This window comes from Choristoneura fumiferana, chromosome 28 (assembly GCF_025370935.1).
Source record: "Choristoneura fumiferana chromosome 28, NRCan_CFum_1, whole genome shotgun sequence".
Taxonomy (NCBI): Eukaryota; Metazoa; Arthropoda; class Insecta; order Lepidoptera; family Tortricidae; genus Choristoneura; species Choristoneura fumiferana.
Window position 1 is genome coordinate 154,764 of NC_133499.1, and position 22,956 is coordinate 177,719.

Here is a 22,956-nt window from a genome sequence, read left to right on the forward strand (position 1 = left end):
AAGATGAAAGTTATCAAGAATCCAAACAAATTACTACCTACATATAAGTATATTTATCGGAAAATGTGTAGCTATGCTTAGTAAAAATGCCGTCTTAATTATAATCCTACCCTCCTGACTTACAATAAAGGACGTAAGGTGTCAAGAGTTCACTATGAACAATAATACTTTTGTGTTGGCAGGGTGGAATACACGTCGTATTGATAAAATGTGGCTACCCACAAATATTTATGTTTTACACAAAGAACATCGGATGGATGATGTTGTTTGTTTGTTTATACTCTTTATTGTACAAAAAGGAAAAACAAAGAGGTTACATAAATAAAAGTTGTGTTAAGTAGAAAAGATGTAAGGAAGAACAAAAAAAAAATAGTTTATATTTATAGCAATGATTAAAATAGATTTTTTGGTAAACCGTAGAAGTTTCTATAATGTGCTATTATTGGCAGAATAGGTATCCTAAATTAAATTAAATACTTCCCAAATTAATATTCCACGCGGACGAAGTCGCGGCAAAAGCTAGTAAGTTACATATAGGAAGCGTTTTGGCACCGTTTTTGACGCCCCGTGCATGGCACGCGACGGCGACGGTTCAAGGAACGTGCTGAGGGCATAGTCGGGCATTTCTATTTAAAGCTGAACCCTGAGTTTATCTCTCCGATTTCAACAAAGTTTGGGGGTAGACTCAGTCCATGATAGTCAATATAGTTATTTATGTGGCTGGTGCATAATGAGAGACATTAAAGTACGAGTGTGGTTTTATGAAATGAGCCGAAGGCGAGTTTCATAATAAGATCACACCAGTGTTTTAATGCTAATTATGTATTGCCGCATACATAACTTTATCTACATGCATATCAAAAGTTTTCTATAATATGTTCAGATATGGCCTGTATTTTGACTTTGACTTTGACTTTGACTTTGATGTTGACTTTGACGTTGACTTTGACGTTGACTGACTTTGATTTGAATAATAATTTATCTAATGCATGTCATAAGCTTTCTACAATATGTACAGATATGCATTGTTAAAAAAAGTATTACCGATACTTTAATGTAAACATTAAGATGCACTGTACTTTAATGTGAACATTAAGATGCACCCGACATTGCAATGTCGAGGTAAATATTACTTGTGTAAAATAGCGTGATAAGTCCCGAATATGGTATTTTGACTATGAGTGAGAATCACGAAAGTTTAAAACGTCAGTCCATGATTCCTGTAAAAACAGGGTCTCCTGATGTGTCCCCAAGACATTGTATGAACGTGTCCGTCCCGTTGCGATAATTAGGCACTTGTCCCACCGCCGACGATGAGCGAGAAGCGAGTAGAGCGAGTAACTAGAAACGAGTGGGTGAGCAGCGGGAAGCGAGTGTAGTTTTGTCGCTCGACTGTAATCGAGTGTTCGAGTGCGACGGGCGATTACTCGCCTCCACTCGACTCGCTCGTGCGGGGCGGCCGCCAAGCTGACATCGCTGAGTGAGTATCTATAGCTCAGCGAGTTTTATAGCTCTTGTCGCTGCGACAAAAGATGTAAGAGCGAGCTCTCGCCGACGGTGTGAACAGCCAGCGATCAACTATTAATATATGTGTCTCTTTTACTCACACAGGATCTTATATCTTTTGTTCGTTTCTTGAGCGAGAAAATAGTCGATAGCCAATCGTTTCCTCGCTGGCGGTGAGACAACTGACTTATTAAGAAAAAATACGGACACATCCATACAATATTTTGGGGACACATCTGGTGACCCTGTTTTTCCAGCTCTGAATCATGGACTGAGTCTACCTCCCAAATCTTGTTGAAATCGGAGAGATAAACTCAGGGTACAGCTTTCAATAAAAAATCCGGTACTTTTCAATACAAAGAATATATTTCCCTCACACGTTCCAATTACGGTCATAGTATGTATGATACGGTCTACGGAGACTTTAACCGACTTCAAAATCTGATGCAGTGTTTGTCTCCAGCGCATTATAACCCGTTGCAACGAGACCACGGCGCGCCTGGAGCTGATGTCAAAAGGCTTGAGAGACGCCAGCGTCAACCTGCAAAATGTGAACAACAAGTAAGTTGACGGGTGGTATAATTTCGTCTAAAAAACAGCTGTTCTAATGGTAATTGGTCTAAGTAGCAAGTGGTCTAAGAAGCAACTGGTGTAAGAAGCAATTTAACTGGTCTATGTAGCAAGTGGTCTGAGTAGCAAGTGCGTCAAGAAGCAACTGGTGTAAGAAGCAATTTAACTGGTCTATGTAGCAAGTGGTCTGAGTAGCAAGTGTCTAAGAAGCAACTGGTGTAAGAAGCAATTTAACTGGTCTATGTAGCAAGTGGTCTGAGTAGCAAGTGGTCTAAGAAGCAACTGGTGTAAAAGCAATTTAACTGGTCTATGTAGCAAGTGGTCTGAGTAGCAAGTGGTCTAAGAAGCAACTGGTGTAAGAAGCAATTTAACTGGTCTATGTAGCAAGTGGTCTGAGTAGCAAGTGGTCTAGAAGCAACTGGTGTAAGAAGCAATTTAACTGGTCTATGTAGCAAGTGGTCTGAGTAGCAAGTGGTCTAAGAAGCAACTGGTGTAAGAAGCAATTTAACTGGTCTATGTAGCAAGTGGTCTGAGTAGCAAGTGTCTAAGAAGCAACTGGTGTAAGAAGCAATTTAACTGGTCTGAATAGCAAGTGGTCTAAGTAGCAAGTGGTCTAAGAAGCAACTGGTGTAAGAAGAAATTTAACTGGTCTATGTAGCAAGTGGTCTGAGTAGCAAGTGGTCTAAGAAGCAACTGGTGTAAGAAGCAATTTAACTGGTCTGAGTAGCAAGTGGTCTAAGAAGCAACTGGTCTAAGAAGCAACTGGTCTGAGTAGCAAGTGGTCTAAGAAGCAACTGGTCTAAAAAGCAACTGGTCTAAGTAGCAACGGGTCTAAGTAGCAATTGGTCTGAGTAGCATGTGGTCTAAGAAGCAACTGGTCTAAGTAGCAACTGGTCTCAAAAGCAACTGGTCAAAGTAGCAAGTGGTCTAAGAAGCAAGTGGTCTAAGTAGCAAGTGTTCTAAGAAGCAAGTGGTCTAAGAAGCAGCTGATCTAAGTAGCAAGTGGTCTAAGAAGCAACTGGTCTAAGAAGCAAGTGGTCTAAAATTCTTTGACTCAAAGTCGACGAGTAGCTTCTTAGATCACTCGCTACTTAGACCAATTGCTAATTTGCTACTTAGACCAGCTGCTTTTAAACGAAATTATACTAACCCAAATTTTGAATGGAGATATATAGTTTTAGACAGACCCTAGAAAGGAATTCCATAGTTCAAATTAGAACAAATTTTGCACAGTCACGGGCAAAAGCTAGTTTGATGTATGTCTTGTGCCCGGTCTGTATGTTTGTCTGTTTCCAGATTCCTGGCGTTAAGCAACACGCAGTTCGTGGAGTGCCGCGTCTACGAGGATGACGCCGATTTGGCAGCGCCGCCTCCGAGCAAGGTGACACACATACACTCAGTCTCACTCACTCACACACTCTCACTCTCTAATCCACTCACACACACTCTCACTCACTCACCATTGTCTCTACTGTCTTTTAACATAAGTACGTGGGCGACCGAGCTTTATGTATGTGTTGCCTTGGTGCACCTGACCAAACTGGAATATCACTGGACAATTCACACCAATGAGGGCTATCGTTTTTTGTCTCACTAGATGGCGCACTGTAGCGTGAGGTTTTTAAGTATGGCTTTCAGAGTCTGTTTTTGCGGGCGTGAAAACAAAGTTTACATTAAAATCATATTTAATACACTATAAAACCGTGCCATAAAAATATCGAGCATGCCACAGTGTTGCATAGTCCCCGTTTTGTTCGGAAAAAAGGGAGGACAAAGGTTTCCGAAAGACAAAACTGTCTCAAAACACAGACATTCATTGCCCCGGAACGCATATTTGCCATAATTAATTTCAGATATTGCAAAATATTCACAAAATTATTCTAATCTATATTAATAATTTCGTACCGGTCTACGGTAGACTCGAACGAAATGCACATCAAATTGAAGAGCGTAAAAAATTAGTCAATCCGAGTCGACAACTTGTAGGTGGAAAATTCGGATTATCGAGTATTATCAATATAAACTTGAATAAATTAAGTATATAATGGCGTTGCGAAGTAAACATGTCAAAGTCATGACATCAAAGTGGCGTTAGTGTCATCACGTGTCACAGGTTTGCATTTCGTTCTCCATTGTGACCTCTTAAGGGCCCCACACACGGTACGATTCGTCGATTTTCATCAGATCGATCGTACAGACGAATCGTACCGTACCGTAAGGGGGCCCTTTAGGTCTAATTTCTTTGATTATGAGACAGACATCATAATTTGGCAAATAAGATTTAGGAGAAATATCTACTGGTGCAATACCGATACGTAGGTTAGCCGTTAAATTGTTTGTGATAATAATTAAGGCTGGGAATATACGTCAGATTTTTCGATAAGTACGACAGTCTTTACTGGCAAAAAAAAAATTCAAACATATTATTATGAGTCTACATTTTACCCGAGCGAAGCCGGGTTTTCATCTAGTCTATATTAATAATTCGTACTGGTCTACGGTAGACTCGAACGAAATGCATATCAATTGAAGAGCGTAAAAAATTAGTCAATCCGAGACGACAACTTGTAGGCGGAAAATTCGGATTATCGAGTATTTCAATATAAACTTGAATAAATTACTAAGTATATAATGGCGAAGCGAAAGTAAACATCTCAATGTCATCACATCATAGTGGCGTTAAGTGTCACGTGGTCACGAGTCACAGGTTCGTATTTCGTTCTCCATTGTGACCTCTTAAGGGCCCCACACACGGCCCACCACGGCCACGGCCACGGCGGTATATGGGGCCCGTTAGTCTAATTTCTTTGATTGTCAGACAGAGACATCATAGTTATTTGGGCAAGTAAGATTTAGGAAAACTATCTACTGGTGAATACCGATAAGTAGGTAGCTGTGAAAGTGTTTGTGATAATATTAAGGCTGGAATATACGTCAGATTTTTCGATAAGTACGACAGTCTTTACACTGGCCAAAAAAAATTTCAAACAAATTATTATGAGTACATTTTACCCGAGCGAAGCCGGTTTTCATCTAGTTATAAATAAACCGCGTAGCTCACCCACAAACTATGAGATTTGACATTTCGGAGACCTCACGCTACACTAGCGCCTCTAGTGGCGAATTCATACGCGGGTAGCCCTCATTGACTAGTCCCAAAGTAAGCTTAGCAAGCTTGTGTTATAGGTACTAAGCAACGGATAAATAAATTATATAGATGGATACATACTTAAATACATATTAAACACCCAAGACCGAGAACAAACATTCGTATTTTTTTCATACAAATATCTGCCCCGACACGGGAATCGAACTCGGGACCTCAAGCTTCGTAGTCAGGTTCTCTAACCACTAGGCCATCTGGTCGTCATCCTAAAAATCAATCATCCTATCATATCCTAGAAATCATCCTATCTCCACACAAGCGCGAACTTACAGTGTTGTTTGTCAGGAACCCCCCCAACTATCGGAGCTGTCATCGGACCTTTCCAAGCTGAAACAGAGTCTCCAGATTCTAGAGGGTTACCATGAGCCGCTGCACATATTGAGAGACAGTGACAGCGACAGTGACAGCGATGGCGGCGATGACAGGTGATTTGACACTATGTTCGCCGAGTTTACAGATTCAGAGGATCTTATAACACGCTAACGGAATAACTTAAGTCGTCGACATAGCTGGAAAAATATGTAAGTTGAGGCAATGGGTGGGTCACATCTTTGGAAGAACAGATAACCGTTGGGGAAGAAACTACCCACTAGGACTGACGACATCAAAGTCAAAGTCAAAGTCTAAATATCTTTATTCAATTTAGGCTATATCAAGCACTTATGAATGTCAAAAAAAAAACTACCACCGGTTCGGAAAAACCTCTGTTGAGAAGAATCCGGCAAGAAACTCAACGAGGTATATTTTTTTTAAACAGATTTACAATGCTATTAAATGATATCTATACATCAAAGTCAAAGTCAAAATATCTTTATTCAATTTAGGCTATAACAAGCACTTATGAATGTCAAAAAAATCTACCACCGGTTCGGAAAAACCTCTGCATCACAAGTATTTAACACAACTTTATTTTTAAAACCTGCTACCAAATAAAAATTGCATTCAAATCAGTCCACCCGTCTAAGACCTACGGTGCCACAGACAGACACACATAGCGGTCAAACTTATAACACCCCTCTTTTTGCGTTTGCTTTTTGGTTTAAAAAGGAGAATGAATGAAATGAATGAGTGAATGTCAAAATCCTGCTGTCATTACATGTTTTTTTTACAGACTGGTGTTGAAACCTAAGGACTTGTATTCCGACAGACCCTTACCCTACATCATAGGGTCCCAAGCCTGGAAGAACAAATGGCATGCTGGTAAGATAACATAGAAGTAACTGGGCGACCGAGCTTCGCTCGGGCTAAAACTCGGTACTAAGCGTTTTCCCAGAGATAAAACCAAGCCAGATCGATTTTTCTTCCCCGAAAACCCCTACATACCAAATTTCATCGAAATCGTTGCAGCCGTTTCCGAGATCCCGGAAATATATTCTTGTGTTTGTAGATACAAGAATTGCTCGTTTAAAGGTATGAGATATATAGATAGATAAGATTCATTTTATATCTCACTAGTAACCAATATTATTAATGATAATAAATAACAATAGATGAAATATAAAAGCTTTTCAATTAACATATATATTAGCAAATTTTCTGTTCAATTTCCTCGCAATCGAAGCAAAAAACAACTGTATAACTCGTGCATAAACCCGTTTTACCCTCAACTTAACTAGCTACCCTCGCCTGCAGCTCTGGTCGATATAAACTGCTCGGATACAATAGCACGTTTTATGCACTTGCTGCACAATCAACTATTTTACAAGCTTTTATTTAACTTGCAATGTATGTATACATCTATATTTTCGTACTTATGTATGTATGTGTGGGTAGAATTTGACCCACTTCCAGTGGTCGAATTGACTTGAAAGGCATATTAATATAAACCTGGTTACAATACAATAATCTGGTAGTGACATCCTGGTAGTCCGGCCAGGATCGTCTCCGCAGGACGGAACTCTTCAACGGTATAGCATCGACTTGAAATTAAGATGTCAATACTAGTACAGTCAACAAAAAGTACAGTCAGAAAAAGAAAACCTTTTTTTTTTAGGTTTGATCCAAGACGTGAGCGACTCGGACAGTTCCACTTCGAAGGTGGGGGAGGTGGAGCAGTTCTCAGAGTCGGAGGAAGAACAGACAGACAGACAGCTAGAGGGGGACTATCAGCCTGCCAGAAAGGTAAGTGCGAAAAAGGAGGAGGTACGCGATTTCAAAATTAGTTTTCCGTTCTAAAAGACATACTTCCGAGGTGGTCCCATTGTCACCAAGTCAAAATCTGGTAATGGAATCTAGAAAAATCGAGGGCAACCCTCAGATTTTAAAGGCACACCTATGGCGTAATATTTGTAATTTTTTTTTCTGTGTATCTGTTTTCTGTATCGCTTACTATGTCTGGTGTACAATAAAGAGTCTTTGTATTGTATTGTATTGTATGGCGATTTTGGCATTTTAACACCAAGTCGAGTTTACAATCAGAGTCGACACAGACACAGTGTCGACGGAGCTCCGATCACGCGGAGCTCCTACTTTTGTGTAGTTTTGTCCCTTCGGGCCGATGCAAACTTAACATAACCCAAACCAGTGCAGGTGGTAGGATCTTGGGCAAGGTCCGCCCGGATTGCTACCACCATCTTGCTCGCTAATCCTGCCGTGAAGCAGCAGTGCTTGCACTGTTGTGTTTCGGCGTGGAGAGTAAGACAGCCGGTGAAATTACTGGCACTTGAGGTATCCCATCTTCGGCCTCTAGGTTGTCAACGCATCTGCAATACCCGTGGTGTTGCAGATGTTTATGGGCGGTGGTGATCTCTTACCATCTGGAGACCCACTTGCTCGTTTGACATCCAGTCGCATAAAAAAAAGTATGATTTGGTGAACGGTACCTGATAAATATACTAATCTGATAGTGACATTCTGGTAGTCCGGCCAGGATCGTCTCCGCAGGACGGAACTCTTCAACGGTTAATGGCATCGACTTGAAATTTGGTATGCTAATGTAGTTTGGGTGGCAAATGCAAGTAATGTAGACAAAAAGTACAGTTAGAAAAAAAAGCCTGTATAATAAATATTTTTTTACTAAAAACTTATTTACAAATAAATAAATAAGACGTTACCATGGCAACAAGATACAGTAGTAATCCTCCTTCGGGCGGTCGGGTAAAAAGTTGATTAAGCCATAAACGTCTCGAGTGTAAGGTCACGTTTTATAACGCTTGTTTTACAATCCACTATTAAACACCTATAATATAAAATTAAAATATTACCAGCAATCTACGGGCAGTTCGTCGGTGCAGTCGGACGCTGTTGCCGTCTCTGTCTCGCCCGTGCGTCCGTCCCCCTCCAGCGTGGCGGCGGAACTGGCGAGGAGGCTCGGAGGGGATGCCAAGGTATATAATTCTAGTGTTTACTAGCGTGGGATGTGCCAATTTTTGACAACATATAATAAATCGAAAAAAAATTGGAGAAATAGGCTTTGTGAAGAGTTTTCAGAAATCAGATTCCAAAAATGTGCTAAATTGAATTATATAAACTGCAGTGTCCCGTCACAAAGGCAGTTATAAAGCAGGTCTGCACTCTTAAGCAAATTGACAGTTTGAAATGTTGCTGTCCTGCTTATAATAGCAAAGAGTGACAAAGATAGAACTTTAATCACATGATGCGCACCCGGCTAACAGTTGTCATTTATCGTAAAGTCCGAAATGTATACGAGTATTTTCAATGTATTTTTACAAATTAAATTATTAAATTACTAAATTACAAGTAAATACAAAAGAATTTTAAATCAGATTTTTTAATAATAAATATCTATTTACTATCAATTAAACAAACAGGAATAATCGAAGCTAAAAGAAGAGAAATAAATAAAACTATTTGTCATGGTTCATTTAGGACCCTAAGCCGTGCTTGTATTATTGTCACATTGTAATGCCACAGATTATGTTATGAACGACCTGAATTTTTCCAGGCAATGGAACGTGGCTGTCTCACTGTGACGTCATCCAGCGTATTTCGTAAAAAAGTTATAAAAAATTAAATACTCATCCAAATTCAAAATCAATGAAAATGGTATCTTAAAGTATCCTATTCTTTCCAAAAATAATATAGAAACTATAGGTTATTTTTTTTGGTGCATCCCAATTCGGTGGCTATACGCCGTTTTTTCTTGATCTCTATTACCTTCAGCAGACAGCTCAGATTGAATTCAGGTGATAGGGAATATTACTGCAATTTTCTGCCGACAGAGTGCAGCACTAGCACAAACCGTAAACAGTTTTTAGAGTATCTTAACCCTTTACCAGGCGAAGGGATATATTCCTCCCACATCTTATATCGGTTACCGTAGTCAGGTTTTAACTCCAAACCTCCTACAAAAATATTTTGTCAATCCCTGAAAATAGTATTTTATTATCTTCATTCACAACACGCTTCTAAATCGCGTAATATATCTTTGGCAGCCGTTTAGATTCACTTGAACTCTAATTTCAGTAAACTACGGAGAAAATGGAACACTTTCCTTAATTTCTATGAAACAGAAGTACATAGATCGAACAATTTTTTGATATTTTATAGATTTTGAGTGTTGAAAGGTAATGTAATCTTAAACATTGCTAAATATTCATGCATTTTTGTGTATGACCAAAATTAGGATGTGGGTTTACATTATCCCATGGCCTTATTAGAGTTTAACTGTGCGGGAGCTATTCTTCCCATGGCCCGTAAATTCTCTTGTCGTGTCATAAAAACTCGCGTAAGTAATAAAACTGTTTTGTGTTTTAACCTAGAGCGAATTCATGTACCTAGCTGTAAAATCTCCTTTTAAAGACTTTCCCTGAAGAATAAGATGTGGAGGAATATATCCCATCGTCTGATCAAGAATATAATAAGACAAAATCGAGTATGACAGTTAATTACTTAGACAGGCGATGGATAACCGTAACCCACATTTTTATTTCTGTGTTTAAAGGAATATCTCCGACTTTCGTAAATACATTTTTTACAAGGCGTTAAATACGGTTGTAACAGTATATAAAGTACGTATGAAGACACGCTAGTTCTAAGGGGCCTGGTAAGGGGTTAATGTCCGTAGGATGCCGTAATATCATATTATTTCAATTAATTTTTTGGAAATATAGCTCTATCGCTACTATCGATGTGTAAATTGTAAATATCATGTTATTTTGTTACTAACAAATATATCATGATTTCTATATGTACTAATACTCTTTGGCCATGATCTGTCATGGCGACAAGATATAGAGAGAACTGACGTTGTTTATTTGTTTGTTTATACTCTTTATTGTACAAAAAGGAAAACAGGTTACGTAAAAAAATAGAGCAAAACATTTGAATAAATATAAATGCTGTAAACCTCAAATACCTAACTATATACAATAAATATATAACACATATATGTTTAAAACATTGATATATATATATATATCTAAATATAAAATAAGATACATAAATACACACATTTACATAAAATACATAAATAACACAAGTATAAAGGATAATTACTTACTAAATAATCAAGGAACTATAGTGTGAGCCACATCTTCTTCATCTTCTTCGTCTAGGAGGTTCGCGCTGGCGTCGCCCCCTGCGCAGAGCTTTACCTAATATGCCCTATTAACTTATTGACCAAATAAAAATATATTTTTTTTTCATACTTATAATATGACAGTCTAAAATACAAACTGAAATATAGATGCACAGAAAAACCAGAAAAATAAGACCAGCGCTGGGAATCGAACCCAGGTCCTCGGCATTCCATGCCGTGTGCTATACTGCTACACCACCGCTGGACTCCAGTCAGTCAGTTTGAATTTTCGATATAGGTTTTACGGGATGACCGTAAAAGTGACAAATAAAAATAAATTTGGAATTGAAATAAAAAAATACAAAAAGATTCCAAAAAAACAATCTTAATATGACAGTCGTTAAAATTGTGAAGTGTTATTTGTAGTGTTTTCTCTCTCTAACAGTTGCCGGAACGGGAGCCGGTGTACATCGAGCCGGACACGGTCGTCCGGAAACTGTACAAACCGCAACAGACGCCCTCCGGTCAGTTCTCCAATTGTATTTATAGTTTTAGACTATCGCGGTAATTATTACAAGCTTTCATTTAGTTTCACCTGTCGCGTTGTCTGTCTGTCTGTAATCAAATCTTGCAAGATATTTTTACTTTGACTTTGACTTGAAACATAAACACAATTTTGTGTGTCCCGCGAAAGTGCAACGGTCGCTGAGTCAGCATTATGCTGGCGCTTTGAAATGAAATGAAATTCTTTTTATTTGAAATGAACCCAAAAAATGACATTTTTTTTCGCCCAGCCCCCATATTCTCCGACGAGCCGCCCCCCCTCGACTCCGACGACGACATATTCGCGGAGCTCCACAAACCGCATCAGAATCAGCGCAGCCACGCGGACGCGCTGTTCGACTTCGCCCCGAAGGGCAACAGCTTGGAGGAAGCGCTGTTTGGGCGTCCGCCTGTTGCTCACGTGAGTAGTACTGCCATGGATTCACTCTACGAAATCTAATTTTTAGGGTTCCGTAGTCTAATGGTAAAAACGGAACCCTTATAGTTCGCCATATCTGTCTGTCCGTCCGCGGCTTTGCTCAGGGACTATCAATGCTAAAAAGCTGTCATTTTGCACGGATATATATGTAAACTATGCCGACAAAATTGTACAATAAAAAATAAAAATAGAGTTTTTTTAGAGTACCTCCCATAGACGTAAAGTTGGGTGATTTTTTTTCCCGCCCAACCTTGTAGTGTGGGGTATCGTTGGATACGATCGTAATGGCTACGGAACCCTATTTCGGGCGTGTCCCACACGCTCTTGTTTCTTCTTTTTTTTGACGGTGGAAGCATTCTGAACTTGCACTGAACGAGAAAGTCTTTTTTCACAACAGAAATTTATGACAAATAAGTTTTTGTTAAAAATCTCATTTTTAATACAAGCTTTTTCAAGTCGGTACTTAACCATCGAGGAGTTCCGTCCTGCGGAGACGATCCTGGCAGGGCCACCAAGATGTCACTACCAGATTATGGTATTGTCGCCGAATTTACAAGCTTTTATTTAGTTTCACCTGTCCCGTTGTCTGTCTGTCTGCCTCTAATCAAATCTTGCAAGTTAAACTCTACCATCTTCCAGTGGTTAGATTGACTTTAAATTTGGTATACTTATGTAAATCGCGTGACAATACAATAATCTAGTAGTAACGTCCTGGTGGTCCGGCCAGGATCGTCTCCGCAGGACGGAACTCTTCAACGGTTAATGGCATCAACTTGAAATTTGGTATGCTAATTTATATAGTTTGAAAGACAATGCAAGTACAGTCAACAAAAAGTACAGTCCCCGAAAAAAGATTGTATTAAAATTGAAATTTGTACCAAAAACTTATTTATTATTAGTTTTGCCAGGTCAAAGACGAAATCATCCCAGCCTTTATACAGTGGAGGAAAAGTGGAAGTAAATCACGTCCAGGCTGCTTTGAGGCTTTGTGCTATTAATGTCTAATTGATATCCCGTTCATTTGCCAAAAAAACGTGTAGAAATTAATTATGAAAAGGTTCCACCCAACCCCAGACTCGAAAAGATGTTATAAGTTCAACCTGTGTGTCTGTCTGTGGCAACATAACTCCTGAAGGGCTCCGATTTTAAATGAATGAATGAATGAATGAAAAAGTTGTCGAATAAACTTTTTTCATTCATTCATTCATTCAAAATCGGAGCCGTTCAGGAGTTATGTTACCACAGACAGACACACAGGTTGAACTTATAACATCTTTTCGAGTCTGGGGGTTGGGTGGAACCATTTCATAATTAATTTCTACACGATTTTTTGATCACACTTGATACATACAAAAATAGTAGAAGTACAAAAAAAAAGAGACACGAATTAAAATAACCTAACCAACAAAAAGTTGCAAAACCCCTTTTGTCGCTTCAAAGTTCAATATCTCAAAACCGGCTGAACCGATTTCAATAGAATATGTCTAAGAACCATCGCTAGAAAACCTGCTTTAAAAAAACGCATTTAAATCGGTCCACCCGTTTAAGAGCCACAGACATACAGACACACTTTAGCGGTCAAACTTATAACACCCCTCTTTGCTTCGGGGTTTAAAAATAGTAGTATGTATTTTGATTGGTATATATGCCGGCCGATCGTAAAATCCGCCAGATCACGAAATTCCTAGGGATATCATGAAATGGCGCCCTATCACGATATGCCTGAGAAACAATACGGCAGATCGATTAGAGCAACGCATTCGTCGATATTCCTAGCTCTATATCGGGCACATCGTAATATGCCAAAAAAAAGAAAAATGTAGGTATGACGAGCGAAACGAGGAGTGGTTAGTATGAATTGTGACCAGAAACGCACGAGCCGAGTGAGCGAAGCGAGCGTGCCGCGGCAGCGGCCGGTGAAGTGCCAGAACCGATATGGCGGCGTTTCATGATATGCCCAGGAATTTCATGATCTGTCTAAACGTCACTAGGCAAATCGTTAAACGTTGAGTTTTGAAGGATATGGCGGATGTCCCTTAGCCAATTCATGAAATGGCGCCATTTCACGATATAGGTATTTCGTGATCTGGCGGATTTTACGATCGGCCGCCGACATATACAGTTGTGGTCATATAATTAAGAACGATTTTTTATAGAGAAGATTTTTGCAAACTGACAAGTGTTACTAACTGCATGTATATTTTGTACTTCTCTCGGTATCGTAAAACTTTTCCGTACTAGCGGTAAACTCATTTATACATATAATTGGCTAAAAAATAAATATATAAACTTTATACATTACATCTAAACCTAGTATTACTACTTACTGGCTGGTCATATAATTAAGAACGCTGAATAGTTTATTTTTTATTCAAATTTATATAGAGAACGGACGGCCGCTTTGTGGTTTTAGGTTATTATTCGAATAATTTTGGCGCCATTTAGTGCCGTAAAAGTCTTAAAGGCGATTGCTTCATATAAAAACAATGGGGAAAAATAAAAGTTGTGATAAATCTACAAGAGAAGTAATACTAAAACTTTGCGACAAGAATTGGTCGTATAAACACATAGCCGATCATCTGCAATGTTCAAAAACTATGGTTTTCCACGCCATAAAGCATTTTGCCACGTCTCAAACTACTTCAAATGTTCCGCGTGTACCTAGACAAAGAAAGTCATCTCGTCGAGATGATCGAAATATCGTTCGTTTAGCAAAACAAAATCCTTTTAAAAGGTCTAATACCGTCTAATGAGTTAAGAAAAAAATATTTTGGCGAAAACAACCCTTCAGCAATCTCGGCACGCATTATTCGAAGGCGTTTGGTAGAAGAAAAGTTGCACGGAAGGATAGCAAGGAAGGTGCCTATGTTGAAACGGTGTCATAGGCAAGCCCGGCTTGCATTTGCAAGAAGATATGAAAACTGGACAGTCAGACAGTGGAAAAACGTTCTTTTTTCTGACGAGACAAAAATAAATAGGGTATGTTCTGATGGCAAACGATATGTAAGATGGCCTTCAAATAAAGCATTCGACCCAAAGTACACAAAAGTGACTTTAAAGCATGGCGGGGGAAATGTAAAAATTTGGGGATGTTTTTCTGGACATGGTGTTGGACCTGTTAGGCTGATAGAAGGAAACATGGATCAATTTCAATACAAAAACATACTGGAAGAAACAATGTTACCATATGCTGAAGGCGTGCTTCCGGTTATTTGGACATTCCAGCATGACAATGATCCCAAGCATACTGCACGTACCGTTAAGGAATTCCTCACATCGCAATCAGTTTCTGTCTTAGATTGGCCAGACAACAGCCCCGATCTTAACCCAATAGAGCATCTTTGGTGCGAAGTCAAGAAAAAGGTTTCAAATCGACAGTGTGGCAATTTAAGAGAACTGTATGACGTATTCTTAGAAGAATGGAACTCTATCTCGCTTGCGAAATGTCAAAAATTGATAGATTCAATGCCTCGCCGGTGTAAGGCAGTAATAAAAAGCCGTGGACATGCTACTAACTATTAATTTTAGTTAAAATGTATTAAATTCCTTTTTTTTTCTGTACAAACTTCACGTTAGTGTGATTTAGTTAATCTAAGTTTCAAATAAAAAAAACTTTCGAGCAGTTCAATAAATCGTTCTTAATTATTTGTCCAGCTTCATTACTATTTTAATTTGTTACTAAAGAGAATAAAAACAAAATTTATAAAAAAATGTCAGCAATTTTATTATTTATTCTTAATCCCGTTTGCTCTATTCATGTGGCTATTTCATAACGTAACTAGTTACTTCTAAGAAGGAACCACGACTACACATGACATGATTTAGTTAAAAATAATCTGGAACTTCAAATCGTTCTTAATTACATGACCACCACTGTATATGTTAACTTTAAGGAGCAGAACGAGAGCACATCACAACCACCGCTGTTCGAAGACGACTTGATTCCGGAAGTGAGGCCGCCTCCGGAAGACGCCGAGCGAGACGACAATATCAAGGTATGAGTAAACAAACATTTACAACCTTGGACAAGTTGAAAATTCCCGGAGAGTTTCCTTTCAAAGTTCAATCTCATAACCTAAACTAACGGCTGAACCGCTGGAAAACCTGCTTTCAAATAAAAACAACCTCATTCAAATCGGTCCACCGGTTTAAGAGCTACGGTGCCACAGGCAGGCACACATAGGCGCCCATAGCGGTCCAACTTATAAACACCCCTCTTTTTGCGTCGGGGGTTAAAAACTAAACCTACGACTAAAAAAACTTGCTTTCACATAAAAAAAACCGGCCAAGTGCGAGTCGGACTCGCGCACGAAGGGTACCGTACTTATTATCTATACAACATTAGACATTAGCAAAAAAAACACGTTTGTAGTATGGGAGCCCCCCTTAAATATTTATTTTATTCTGTTTTTAGTATTTGTTGTTATAGCGGCAACAGAATACATCATCTGTAAAAAATTTCAATTATCTAGCTATCACGGTTCCTGAGATACAGCCTGGTGACAGACAGACGGACGGGCGGACAGCGGAGTCATAGTCAATAATAGGGTCCCGTTTTTACCCTTTGAGGTCGGACCCCAAAAGCCATCGAAATCGTTCTATCCGTTTGAGAGCTACGATGCCACAGACAGACTGATATTGGCATAAAACTTATAATATACTAGAGTCTACCCGCGGCTTCGCACGCGTAAACTATTCGATCCGGTAGTTACAATGGAAATTGGGATTTTAAAGGAAACCCTGGGAATCCGCAATATTTATTTTATATATTTTTATTTATTTATTGTGAAACAAACAGTCATACAAAAGCAAGGTTACAAATATTTTATATGTAACTATTACAGACCTAGAGTTTCCAAAAGTACTATATTACCGCAATTTTCAAGTATTTGTTTAAATTACAACTAAATATTACACTAACAAAAATGTGTACTGTATAACTATTTTATTTCTTACCTTAAAACTTGCATTCCTACCTATTTTGTTCTTTCTTATACAATTTTGTTAAACTTGTAGTAATGAAGTCCATTTCATTTAATTTATATCGTGCTCTTCATTAAGGTTGTGTTAAAAACAACTGTACAAAATTTCATGACTACTAAACCCAGCGGTTGAGAATTCAAGATTTGATTCCTGTGAAAAGTAGCCTATGTGTTATTCTAGACGTCCAGCTGTCTATGTACCAAATTTCATGAAAACCCGTCCAGCCGTTTTAGCGTGATGGAGTAATAAACAGACACACACACACACACACACACACACACACACACACACACACACACACACACACACACACACACACACACACACACACGCACGCACAAACTTTTGCATTTATAATTCAAGTAGGATAATAATGTATAACATCTCTCTTTGCGTTGGAGGTTAAAAATAGAAAACTTTATTTTGGCCCTGTATGCTAGATTGATTTGCAATTAGATGTAATAATTATATGACGTCACAACTCACTATGTCCATACAAAACCTACTTGAGAAATCACGTTTTAACAAATCACGGCTACCTGATTATTTTAAATTAATTAAACGCATCTTACTCTCTTAGAAGTTTAGAAGCCGTGGTGGCCTAGTGGTTTGACCTATCGCCTCTCAAACAGAGGGTCGTGGGTTCAAACCCCGGCTCGCACCTCTGAGTTTTTCGAAATTCATGTGCGGAATTACATTTGAAATTTACCACGAGCTTTGCGGTGAAGGAAAACATCGTGAGGAAACCTGCACAAACCTGCGAAGAAATTCAATGGTGCGTGTGAAGTTCCCAATCCGCACTGGGCCCGCGTGGGAACTATGGCCCAAGCCCTCTTGTTCTGAGAGGAGGCCTGTGCCCAGCAGTGGGACGTATATAGGCTGGGATGATGATGATGATCTTACTCTCTTAAATGATGATAATGATGATGATTATATTTCACAGAAACCCGTCGGTGGCATATCTTTATTCGGTACCAACAAGCACGCCGAAAGCATTGGAGCGGCCATCTTGAAGCGCAATCGTCGCAAATCCTCCAGATCCGGTGACGAGAGCAACACTGAAGAGGTTAAAGAGGTCAAAAAAGTCAAAGAAGTCAAAGCTGTAACAGAAGTCAAGAAAGAAAGGGACATTTTTGATGATCTCTTTGCTAAATCTGAAAAGTTAAATAAAAAGAGTGCCAAAGTTGATGAAGTTAAGCCAAAAGATGTGGTTAAAAAGAAAGATGCATTCAGTGACATTTTTGACGATATTGACGATATATTTTCAACTGATATCGTCAATGTGCCAATAAAAGAGACTAAAAAGAATGAGAAACCGTTGTTTGATGATGATGATGATTTGTTCGCTGACATATCTAAAGCTAATGATTTGGGTAAATCCAATGTTAAAATAATTGAGAAAGGTAATTTCCGTGATGATAGTCAACTCAAATCTGAAAAAAATATCAAAGATAGTAAAATAAACGTTATAAAAGACATAAAGAAGGAATCAAAAAGCCTGTTTGATTCGGATAGTGAAGATGGCTTATTTACAAATGTTACTAAAAATAAGTTAAAAGACAAAGTTGATCAAGCTGAAAAACCAGTGGAATATAAAATAAGTGATGATATATTTGGTGATGATGATGATGACAGTGATGGTCTATTTGCAAGTAGTAAAACTGATTTAAAAGAGAAGTTAACAAAATCTAATACACTTAACAGAGCAAGTGAAGTTAGTAAGACTACTTTATTTGATTCTGATGATGAATCAATCTCAAACAATTCGAAAATAACTGAATCAATCAAAGATACAAAAAATAATACTGATGTTATTGAAAAAGACGACAGTAGTTTATTTGTACCAGAAATCAAAAGATTCGAAAAGAAATTGAAAGAGAGTAAATCAATCAATTATTCCAGTGATTTGTTTAATAGTGAAAAAAAATCGAATGCACTTGACGTGATTGAAAGTATTAACAAAGATATTTTCAGTGATGGTGATGATTTGTTTAAAAAATCAGAAACCATTAAAGAATCAAAGATTGAAACGGTTCATGAAAATGTTGACGGTGAAAAGCCGTTTTCTGATACTAAACTGACGAGCAAAGATAGTGTAGACGAAAATCAAGGACTTGTAAATACTCCGGCATTTGATGATCCTAGTGATTTTGAGCCTAAACCTCCTGAAGATGGTATTTTCGACAAACCTGATACACAAACGGGTTATATACTAAGAACAACCAGAATTGCCGCGGACGAAGAAAACACAATAACACAACAAGACAAAGTTTATTTAATGATTCTGACGATGAACTATTTAGAACTGTACCTCCAATTCCTAAAGAAAAGGAACATGAAGTGGATAAAAATGTTTATTTACATGAAGATATCCCGAAAACTGATAGCCCTGAAATATTTTCAACCAACGTTGACAAAAACGACATTTTCTCTGATATTTTTGATGACGTACCACCAATTTTCGAAAAGCCTAAAGAACCTAAGAAATCACAAAATGTAAATGCGTTGTATGGTGATGATTCTGATGACGAGGCTCTATTTTTTAAGAAGAATGATGTCATCAGTGATGAAAAACCAGATTTCAGTCAAAGTGGTGAAAGATTTGGCATATTTAATGATGAACCGCCCGCTTTAGATGTTGATTTTGTACAGAAACCTATTAAAAATGATAGCTACACACCAAGTGCTGTAAAACCTGATGATTTTAGTCCTGAACTTGATGCAAGCAATGACATTGCATCAAAATCTGACGATAAAGAATATAAACCTGTGCCAAAAGAAACACAAGACACCACAGACAACACGAGTAAAGAACCCAAAAAAATTGGCAAACTAAAACCAATGAATTTCAATATAAATGTCAACACACTGTTACCGGGTGCTTCACCAAAAAAGAAACAACTAGAAGACACAGACGGACAGACAGCTAGCAACGAGGAGTTACATAAAACTGACAAAATTGAACCTAAAATGGTTAAATCTATCAGCTTCGATGATCCAGAAATACTTGATAATAAGTTATCTAAAGAGAGACCTAAGATTCAAGTCAAAAGAAGACCTTCCACTAGACGTGCTAGGAAAGAAGCTGTAAGAAAATCCGCAATAGATTTGACAGATTCTAGCTTAGACAGTTCAAATGACAACAGTGTTAAAGATGATGTCAAAGTGGTCAAAACAGTGTACATATTAAATGACGATGACATATTTGGTGATTCTTCAAACCAGAATGATAATAGTACAGAAAATAAAAAGAAGCATTTAAATATCGTTGATTCTGACGAAGAACTGTTTAAAAAAGAGAAAGATGAAACAGATAGTAAAGTAACAAAAGATAAAGGAAATGAAAGTAATGACGTTTTAAAGTTGTTACAAGCTAATGCTGAAAAAAACTCTTTTCTAGAATCAGATGACGATGACTTATGCAGAATCAAGGATGCCAAATTGAAAGAACCTAAACAAGATGATGAAATTAAAGAAGTACAAAATGAGAAAAAGACATTTTTAGATTCCGACGATAGCGACGATTTGTTTAAAACAAACGCAAAAACAAAAACAACAGCAGTTGATGTGGAAAAATCAAATATTTCTGATGAAAATTTGTTTAAAAAGAGTGAAAATAAAAATACGAAAATATTTTTAGATTCCGATGAAAACGATGACTTATTTACGAATAAAACGACTAAAATTGCACCTAAACCGTTGAAATCAAATATAAGTTCAGATGAAGAAGACATATTTACGAATATTAATAAAAAAGGCATAGAAACACTTGGCAAAGTTTACCAATCTGATACACAAATAAGTACAGTAAAAGCTGCAACTGTAGAAAAGGAAATCCACAACGTTTTTGATGATTTCCCACCAAAGCCAGAACCAGTTGTAGAAGAAATAGTATATGTAAAACCACAGGAAATCAAAGAAGTGGCAAAAGAGAAAACTGTTGTTAAAAAATCTATTCTAGATGTCTCAAGTGACGAGGATGATTTGTTTAAAGCTAAAACTAAATTAACTACTAAAAAGGATAAGAGTCTGTTTGGTGATGATGATAATGATGATGACTTATTCGGTGCAAATAAAGTTAAAGGTAAGTTTAGTTACAATTTTAGGTTAATAGATAATACACTACGCGTTCCAGGATAGCCACTGCAAAAAAATAGTGTGTACTATTTCTTTTTTTTTTCTGGCCATGGCTTTACTCACTGCCAGTTCAGTGTTGCCAGTTAGTAAAACTAATGTAACTTTGGTCCTTTTTATGGTTCCCTACCAGGAAATCAAAAACGTATCAAGTTGAAATTAATATGAAATACTGAGGTCTGCTACCCCTTTTAAGCAGTGTAAAAATCAAACTCTTTAATCCACGTATTAAGATACAAATATTAAACTTACCCAGTACCGTCAATGTAAATTTGTTTTTTTTTCAGAAATTAAACAAGTCACTACACCAGCACCTCAACCCACAAAAGAAGCCAAACCAGCGGAAACCGTATTCATCGATCCCCTTTCTTTATTCGGTGATGATGAATAAAAATAATTTGAATTAAAAATCACAATTTCAGTACAGCGACTAAAAGCATATGGGAAACTTAAAAATACAAAAATTCTCTACACATAGTGTGGCAATCACGAAGAAAATGGCGCCCTTATTTCATTTTTATTTTCATCCATGTAGGGATGGGTAAAGGGAATGTGATCCATACAGCCACGTCAGTTTTAATTTTAATGTGGCGGCAAAACGAAAGTTTAAATAAACATTGTTATCACTTATCAGTACGTTGTAAAATACATTCCATTTTTATTGTTAATTTATGAGATTTTTTAATTATGCGTTATTATTATTAATACTGAAAAGTGTATTGTGTACATGCGAAGTCTTACATATTTTAATATTGATTGATTATGATTATACACATTGTTATGATTGTATTATGAAATAAATGTCTTGATTTTTTTCATATGTTTTATTTTATTTTTCTAAGCAGAAGATGACTCATTAATACGGGAAATTCAAATCTCTTTGTTAGCCTTTTCCTGGCATAGTGCCTAGAGTGAACATAAATGTACACAAATACAGTGGAACTGTAGAACCCCTATTATACAAGCTCGCTTTATCCGAGGTCGCGATTATCAGAGTTGCGTGAGTAGTTCGGTTTCGCACGTCCAATGCTCGCGCGGCGAGGCGTCTGTCCGATCGACGGCTGATTGAGGTGGGGGCGGGGGCGGGACGTTAGTAAGCTCGCCTCACTCAAGTGTCTTTCTGTCGCATACTTACATATTAAGTTACTGATTACGTAAATAAAACTCAATTTGATAAAAAATATCATTTTATTTCGGAGTAGTTTAATAAAGTCCGTAATATCCGAGTTTTTGATTATCCGAGGTCGGCTTGGTCCACTATAGCTCGGATAATCGAGGTTCTACTGTATACAACCTTGCTAAATTTACAATATGGTACAAATTTTGAAATACTCAAAATATTATTCGCTTTTAAATTATCCCTCATAATATAGTATAAAAAGAAACGCTAACAATTATATAGATTAAAACATATCTAAACCCTGTATCTCTCCTACTCGGGGCATCGTGCCTAGTATGCTAGCGGCATTTCCTCATTGAAATTAACGGGGCCTGGAAAAAGGGGTAACTTCTCGTATGTCTCTATCTAGACACAAATATGTGCCAAAGTAATAAATAAGATTATCTTTTTCCAGTTTTATTTTAATATGTGAAATTGGTATTTCTAATTCTAGCGGTTTTAATTGAAAGTGGTAGGTCACATTTAAAAAGCTAGTCTTATTTATTTGCAATGCGGTTTTTTTTTTAATTTCTGACATACGAGAGGTTGATCCTCAAGAAAGTTAAGGGTCAAAAGCTTAGGTTAAAAGTGACAAGAATCGCTTCGGCAAACGGACGGTAGACGGTACGATCACGTGTGACTAATATAGCGGGAGCACTTTTGTGCTTCCTGATAAATTCGTAATGGTTAAATTCAAAATTCATTATATTTGTGATACTTTAATCAGAAGAACCGCGGTGACAGCCTAGGAGTGGGAAAAGGAAGACAAGTAAAAGTAAGTACGTTAAAATAGTGTCATGATAGGCTAACTACTTTGAGAATTCATACATGTTTTTACCCTCTGTTAAATACCGCAGCGGTTTAAATTTATAAGTTGCGGATGGTTTTGGAAATAATACACCTGGCAACACGCACGCACGCGAGAACTGTCAATGTCAATGTCATTCATTCAACTGAAACCCACGACGCACGAGCGA

At 37.7% G+C, this 22,956-nt stretch overlaps 1 protein-coding gene across 1 annotated transcript in view; it reads left to right on the forward strand.

Moving 5' to 3' along the window:
- FAM21 (Family with sequence similarity 21) overlaps window positions 1–21,546 on the forward strand; it is a 31,331-nt gene extending 9,785 nt beyond the window's left edge. The window contains 12 exon segments of the mRNA XM_074109160.1: window positions 1,970–2,067; window positions 3,373–3,457; window positions 5,528–5,667; window positions 6,354–6,442; window positions 7,236–7,363; window positions 8,449–8,568; window positions 11,167–11,245; window positions 11,516–11,685; window positions 15,597–15,698; window positions 17,630–18,970; window positions 18,973–20,770; window positions 21,108–21,546. Coding sequence (XP_073965261.1) covers window positions 1,970–2,067; window positions 3,373–3,457; window positions 5,528–5,667; window positions 6,354–6,442; window positions 7,236–7,363; window positions 8,449–8,568; window positions 11,167–11,245; window positions 11,516–11,685; window positions 15,597–15,698; window positions 17,630–18,970; window positions 18,973–20,770; window positions 21,108–21,211 — 4,254 coding nt within the window. The 3' untranslated portion in view covers window positions 21,212–21,546.
- Window positions 21,547–22,956: the final 1,410 nt, after the last annotated feature.